Source organism: Wolffia australiana, chromosome 10 (genome assembly GCF_029677425.1).
Source record: "Wolffia australiana isolate 7733 chromosome 10, ASM2967742v1".
Classification (NCBI taxonomy): domain Eukaryota; kingdom Viridiplantae; phylum Streptophyta; class Magnoliopsida; order Alismatales; family Araceae; genus Wolffia; species Wolffia australiana.
This window is the reverse complement of record NC_135844.1, coordinates 15,368,655-15,376,088: the sequence shown is the minus strand read 5'-3', so window position 1 is coordinate 15,376,088 and position 7,434 is coordinate 15,368,655. Positions and strand designations below refer to the sequence as shown.

The window sequence follows — 7,434 nt, the reverse complement described above, 5'->3', positions numbered from 1 at the left end:
ATCTATGTTAATATATTAAAAATATAAAATGGGTTTTTTCGTCCGGGAAAAATTTCGGGACAAAAATTTGTCCCGGGAGGACTGGACGGGATGAAAAACCATCTCGAGATTATTGGACGGGACGGTTTTGTTGTCGGTGGACGGAAAATCCTCCCGTCCTTCGTCCCTGAGCTAACATCGGACGTGGGACAGGATGAAATGCGTCCCGAAATTTGTCCCGGACAAAGAACCCCGTCCCGTCTTTAGTCCACGTCGGGGATGATCCGGAACTATATTCTTAATGCTCGGGATGACGATGACATAACGTCATCCGTGATCCAGTCATCACGTCATCCGTCATCTCTATATAAAGATTCCTTCTGGGCTTGGGCCCATATCCATATATTTCTCCCATTTTATCATTTTAGAGAGAGAGAGAGTGAGATATATATATATATATATATATATAGAGAGAGAGAGAGAGAGAGAGAGAGAGAGAGAGAAGATGATCTACAGGAAATGGTCGCTGTTGACGATGCCTGTAGTGATTTTGGGCGGATTGGGGGCTGTAGTGCTCGCTCATAACTTTGTCTTCGGTGCCAATGTAATTTTCTCTTGATTTCCATTTTTCTCTTCTGTTTCATTTTTGGTCGTTATCACGAGAAGGATGTAGATGATGAGAAAGGCTTAATCGCGAAGATTTTTATAGGGATGATGTGTTTCGCGTGTTTGCTCGTCATCTGTTTCATTTTTTCCTTGTTTTATTTGACGACGCATGGTTGGGCGAAATCGGGGATTGCTAAGCGTGGAAAGCTACCGGTGTGGATCCTATCAGATGTATTTAATTCCTTAAAGTCTTTCGTTTTTATAGTTTCAGTTTTCTTAAGATTGACGCCTCTATTACTTCATTTTTTTATGCATTATGTGGATTTTGCGGCAAAAAGTGTCCAAATAATGCCGAGGATTTGGGTTTCTGACCTGGCCCATCGTCATAATTACCGATTCTTGACACACCCCAAAAGTTTGCATCTTAGCCTAATCATTTCACGACCAAAGCTCCCTGTTTCTTAGAATTCGCTTTAAAACTTTTTTGCCTTGCTTAGCCTGTATCATGCGCCCGTGTGTGATACAGGCTTGCTTAGCCTTGCAAAGCCATTAAGGGTATTGCTTTGGTGTTTACAACGTTCGCCTAATCATTGATCTACTTCCATCCAATTGGATCAACTCTGTTGTAAGCTTAATGGTTCTACATTTTTGTTCCCTACCACCGAACGAATGATGAACAAATAAGAGAGACGCAATGGCTTCTTGTACAATGATCATGGATCATTACATTACCCTCTCATTGGGTGTACCTTTTGATACTAAAATTTTCACTTTGACTAATGAACACGGTGTAGTCTGTTGATCATACAGGCGTGCTACCATGTTATGATGATTCATCATTTCTTTGTGTTTTATCTTTTATGGGTGTAACCACCATATTAAAACTATTTATTTATTTCTTTATGTTATTGATTGAATATTCAAGTAGATCTTCAAGGTAATTGGAAGAGATCGATAGAAATGCACAATGATCCCATAGTATCTATCGTTCTAGTGACAGGAGAGCAGAAGAACAATGGGGAATGGAGGGAAGAGTGGGGAAGAACAGAGGTGCTGGGGATCGACCAGGGACGAGCCGCCTGAAGACGTGGTGAGTAGAGACAATCACAAAGATGGGGATCGTATAGGGAGAGAGGAACCGCAGTCATGTAGAGGAGAGACACGCGACCTTATTTCATTCTTCTTGGCTGCCCTCCTAAGGGAATGGCAACCCGATTTATAGGAAGTACATGGTGACCAAATGACTAAAATGCCCTTGCGGGCTTACATGACAAAATTGCCCCTAGATATATTGAGGATCATATCCGAGATGAGCAGCATCAGCTGTTCTTTCTGGAAGGAGGATCTCTCATCCAGACACAGATGCCTCAGCAACTTCAGACAGAATCCCTTTATGCCTTTCCTGAGGGAGAAGGGATTTATTTATAGTGCTTCCCTTTTCCTGCCCACTCACACTCTTCATAGGGGTGAATGGCTGTCTTGCATTCCCCTTCTGGGACTTTTCTTATGTCTTCGGAACAGTCATAACATTACTCCCCCTCCTCAAGAGCCCAATTGTCCTTCCACTTCATGATATGGGTGTAACTTTCATCCTTTCTTCGTGTTATTTATCTGTTATAGGTGTAGCCACCATGTTCAGATGATTTCATCCTTTATTTGTGTTATTCACCTGCTATCGGTGTAAGCTCCATGTTAAAATGATGTCATCATTTCTTTGTATTATTTACCTGTTATGGGCGTAACAATCTTAGAGTGAAACTTGTTTAATATTTTTTAGAAAATTTTATGTCGTATTATTTCTGTAGACAGTCCATGGGTATTTTCAGATCAATATCTGTAGTTTGTAATCCTCTCGCTGGTTTTGTTAATTCTCGATGGGAAACAGTAAATCAGCTAATCGTGTGTGAGATGTTATTTAAGGGCCACACATGTATATTCGGCCTATTTAAATATTTAACAAGTACATTTTTTTCCTTATTTGCCATGCAATCTGCGGTTTTCTTTCAAAAAACATTAGAATAATTGATGAGGAACTGACGGTCTTGCCTTCTCCTTTGAGTTCACAGGAGCGATTTGTACAGAAGATCAAGGAGGAAGGTGAGAGGCTTCGTCAGCAGGACCGAGCAGCAATGGCACTAGAGAAGACAGCATGATCTCCAAGAACTATTGACTCTTGTTGCAATAAAGTGGACATGTTTGTGAGTCTCCCTAAATCAACCCATATGGTGTTGCTAGCCTATTCAAGTCCTCTTGCACTGTCTTCTTCTTCTGCCAAGTTCTAGTGACCACTTTAAATGCATTCATACAAAGGGAGTTGTTATTGAATGGGCTGTAAGATCTCTGGATACTGCCAGAACACTAGAATTCTCTGAATCGACCCTGTGCAAACACCAGAACATTAGAAAGTCTGGAAATATTTCTTGAAATATGATGGGCACTAAGCCCAGCATGCCCATCACCGGCCAAATATGTCCTAGTTTCAGTAAAAGAGGGTATATCTTACGTGGCTAAAATACTCCTGACAGAAAAATTAAGGCAGTAAAATGACATCAGTACAAGCAATGGTGCTCTCCATGGAGTATCATGTTCATGGGGATGTTGTATGTGACTGGAGTTTCTGTTAGGTACCTCTTTTACATGTTTTTTAGGTCCCTCCATGGAGTATCATGTTTAGGTTTGAGATGATGCACGGTGCCTGCCAGTCAGGTACCTCTTTTACATCATCCCAAGCTCTAGCACTTTGGTTGGTTCCCTGTAATGTCAGGACTAGGCATGCGATTGCAGGTTAGCCTGTTCCACTCTTTCTTCTCCTGTTCTCTCTCTTATCTAATCTCCTCTTTTTCCTCTTTGTTTCTCACTGCTTCCCTTTTATATTTAGCTCGCCCAGCCATCATTCCTTCCCTTTTCTCTAATCTTAACTTATCTTCATGTCTTTTCCTTTTTCTGTTTCCATCTTTTCCATACTTTCCCTGTTCCATTTGGACATCAAAATTTTCCATAAAATATTTCCTAGCGTTTGTATTTTACTTCACTTTCTTACATAATCTCACTGCAACCCATCACAATTCACTCCACGTAATTTCTCTCTGGCAGTCCTAATGACTTATACATGTCTAGCAGCAGTATCATAGACCCAAGATTGCCGCCATGGCCATCGCCCTCACGCGGCTGCTCAAGTCCGCCGCAGAGACATCAGACCTCCACCGAGGAAGACAAGCCCACGCCCACCTCATCGCCGGCGGCCTCGCCGGCGACTTAAAGGCCGCCACCGCCGCCCTCACCATGTACGCCAAGTGCAGCGCCATCGCCGACGCCGAGAAGCTCTTCCAAACAATCCCCAAACCAGACCTCGTCGCCTGGAACGCCACCATCTCCTGCTATTCCCAGAACAAGCTTCCCTCACAAGCCATTCAAGCCTTGGCCAAGTTACAATCCTCCGGCGAGAGACCAGACTCCGTCACCGTCGTCTCCGCCTTGCCCGCCACCGCCGAGCTCCGCTCTCTCCCGGCGGCGAAGTCCCTTCACGGGTACAGCGTAAGAGCCGGGCTCTCCGCGTTGCTCAACATCTCCACAGCTCTCGTGGGAGCCTACGTGAGGTGCGAAGCTCTATCCATGGCGGAGACTATATTCGAGAGAATGCCAGAGAAGACGACGGTCGCCTGGAACTCCTTGCTCGGCGCGTACCCCCCAGCGGCAGCGCTGAAGCTCTACCAAAGGATGGTCTCCGAGGGAGGGAGACCTTCCGAGGTGACGATAATGGCTGTGGCGCAGGCTTGCGGGGAGCTCGGAGACTTGGAAACCGGGAAGAAGCTTCACCAGCGGCTAAGTAAGCTGGGGGGGCGTCGTGGGATGAACTCTCTCGTCGCCATGTACGCCAAGTGCGGAGACATCACTGCCGCCGCCGAGGTCTTTGCCTGCATGGCCGTGGCGGAGCCAAACCCGGAACAAGACTGTTTCTCTCTGGCGAGCGTTATCGCGGTGGTGGCGGAGCAGTCATCGCTCCGCCGCGCGAAGTGGGTTCACGGGCTGGCCCTCCGCCGCGGCCTCGCGGACCAGGCCCTCGTCAACGCCTACGCCAAGTGCGGAGCCGTCAATCTCGCCAGGAGAGTCTTCGAATCGACAGCGGAGAAGGGGCTGATCGCATGGAACGCCATGATCGACGGCTACGGAGTGCACGGGAGGGCGAGGGAGGCTCTGGCGGTCTACAAAGAGATGAGAGAGAGAGGACCGGCGCCCAACGGTATTACCTTCCTCTGTCTGATATCGTCGTGCGCGCGGGCTGGGCTGGTGGAGGAAGGCCGGGGGGTGTTTGAGGCGATGAAGGCAGAGCCCGGGCTCGAGCCGCGGGGCCCGCACTACGTGGCCTTGGTGGACCTGCTGGGCCGAGCCGGGCGGCTCGACGCGGCCTGGGAGATTATAGAAACGATGCCGGTCGAGCCGGACGAGACCGTGTTCGGAGCCATGCTGGGCGCGTGCAGGCTCCATGGGAACGTGTCCATGGCTGAGATGGCTGCGGAGCGGCTCTTTTTACTTAGCCCGAGTGACGCCGGCTACTACGCTCTTCTCTCCAACGTCTACGCCGATGCCGGGTTGTGGGGTGGAGTGGCCCGCGTGAGGAAGGAGATGGAGAGGAGAGGGCTGGTGAAATGCCCGGGGATGACCTCTGTTGAGATCAGAGGGGAGTTGCACTGTTTCTTCTCTGGGGATAGCTCTCATCCTCAGGCGGGGAGGGTGTACGCGAAGCTTGAGGCCCTCATGGCTGAGGTTAGGGGGGCAGGGTTTGAGGTGGGTGAGAGGGGGGGTTGGCATAGTGAGAGGCTGGCTATTGCTTTTGCTCTCATTTGGTCCAGGGAAGGGGAAACTATACAGCTGAGGAAGAACTTGCGAGTCTGTGGGGACTGTCATAGGGTCACCAAGTTTGTGACTGTGGTCACTGGCAGGGAGATTGTTGTGAGGGATCTGCGCCGGTTTCATCACTTCAAGGATGGGCAGTGCTCCTGTGGGGATTTCTGGTAGTGCTGGATCTTCAAGAGTATGTGGTTGAATCCATGATGTGTTCTTCAATGTGGCTTTGAAGCCTCTCTCTCTCTCTCCTCTCTCTCCCTTTATATATATATATATATATATATATTGGCTGACTCTCTCTCTCTCTCTCTAGCTGACTCTCTCTCTGGCTGACTCTCTCTCTCTGTGGCCGACTCCTCTCTCTCTGGCCGAGTCTCTCTCTCTCTAGCTGACTCTCTCTCTGCGGCTGACTCCTCTCTCTCTGGCCGACTCTCTCTCTCTCTCTCTAGCTGACTCTCTCTCTCTCTGTGGCTGACTCTCTCTCTCTCTCTCTCTCTGGGTGACTCTCTCTCTCTGACTCTCTCTCTCTCTCTGGCTGACTCTCCTCTCTCTGTGGCTGACTCTCTCTCTCTCTCTCCCCTCTCTCTCCCCTCTCTCTTCTCTCCTCTCTCTCCTCTCCCATCTCTCTCTCCTCTCTCTCTCTCTCTCTCACTCTCTCTGGTTGACCGGAAGCCTCAGAATTTCTCACAATGTGTGATTCAGGGATCCCAGGCATATATTTAAAATAATTGCACTTACTTCCGACTGCCTTGATTAAGTTGCAGTTGTGATGAGTCAATTTCAATGTCACGACTTACGAGTCAATTTTAATGTGGGAGTAGATCTTCATGCCAGCATGCAACCTGAAACTATAATGGCATATACATGATTTCCATGAACCAATGAACCAATTGACCACTTTCGGAGTAGAACTACGATCCCTGGAGACTCACATGCTAACACTTGATGGGCTAAATATTTGGTACTCAAATGGGAAGTTAAACCAACTTTGTGCATAATTTTAGAGTAATCATAGTAAAGCATATTTATTCAAATATTGTAAACGATTAAATTTTTTAAAATCACATATGCATTGATTATGAATGATATCGGTCCAGAGTTTATCTGCAGCAAACTTCCGCATCTAGCAGATGTCAAATAGTTAACATTTTATGACTTGTCTTCTTCAAGTAGACATTATAGCGTAGGTTCTTTGTCTGGACTTCTCTTTTTAATAACTATTATTTATGATATCCAGAGTTATTACTTATAAATGGGACGTGTTCTGATTTGGATTATTTTCCGTATTTTAAACACGGTGCACAAAATTAACTCGAAACAAAGAGCAAAAAGTTCAATTCAAAAGAAATGTTTCCATGGGATGTTCTCGAATGTGTAAATAGCTTGTATCTAATTCTCGCCAAATAATTCTTTGCTGAATTATCTTGATCCTCGATGTGTCTACGCATTTTAGAGACACATCCTAAATTATCTGAAGATTTAGGATGATCTAGATACTAATTATAGCAAGTATACATATATTTGACCACTGTGTATCGTTGAACTACATGACCAGAGCAATTATTTAGCTTAGGAAAGTTAACTTATCATTTGTGTAAACAGAAAGAGACTAAAAATAGCTTTGCATCTAATTTTAATGTAGCTCAAGGATATTCATTCGTCCAAATATCTAATGTTTAGAATTTGGTAAAAATGAACTGAAATCTTCTATTATAGAACTACTTGTTAAATATGTGATGAATAAATCTATCAGAACCTTACTCATTGATTATTTCAGATTAGTGAACTTTGCTCGTACTTCAAAAGAGGCTATTTATTGCATCTTTCACCTTGTATGTCAAAGATACATTTTTGTTAAGCCCCAAATGGAACGTCTCTTGGGCCTACACAAGGGCCAATTATAGCTCAACTGACAGAGTTTTATTTCTTTCTTAGGAGAGAGCTTCTCTCTGAGTTTTTCTCTCTTGCCCAGAGAATGATTCACCTATGAACTCAATCTTTGAT

General features: G+C 45.7%; 1 protein-coding gene across 5 annotated transcripts; it reads left to right on the top strand.

Annotated features, from left to right (window-relative positions):
• Positions 1 to 589: 589 nt before the first annotated feature.
• On the top strand, positions 590 to 6,171 carry CRR22 (Pentatricopeptide repeat (PPR) superfamily protein). Of its 5 annotated transcripts, none has more exons than XM_078582390.1 (4): positions 590 to 798; positions 1,586 to 1,675; positions 2,652 to 2,783; positions 3,703 to 6,171. In XM_078582390.1, the coding sequence occupies exons 3-4, from the start codon at positions 2,778 to 2,780 to the stop codon at positions 5,599 to 5,601; spliced, it is 1,905 nt and encodes a 634-aa protein (XP_078438516.1). In that variant the 5' UTR covers positions 590 to 798; positions 1,586 to 1,675; positions 2,652 to 2,777; the 3' UTR covers positions 5,602 to 6,171. The 5 variants fall into 5 exon arrangements, with proteins under 5 accessions (XP_078438516.1, XP_078438515.1, XP_078438518.1 ...); XM_078582389.1 differs by having other exon boundaries at positions 1,580 to 1,675; XM_078582392.1 differs by lacking the exon at positions 1,586 to 1,675 and having other exon boundaries at positions 3,709 to 6,171.
• The last annotated feature ends 1,263 nt before the right edge of the window (positions 6,172 to 7,434 follow it).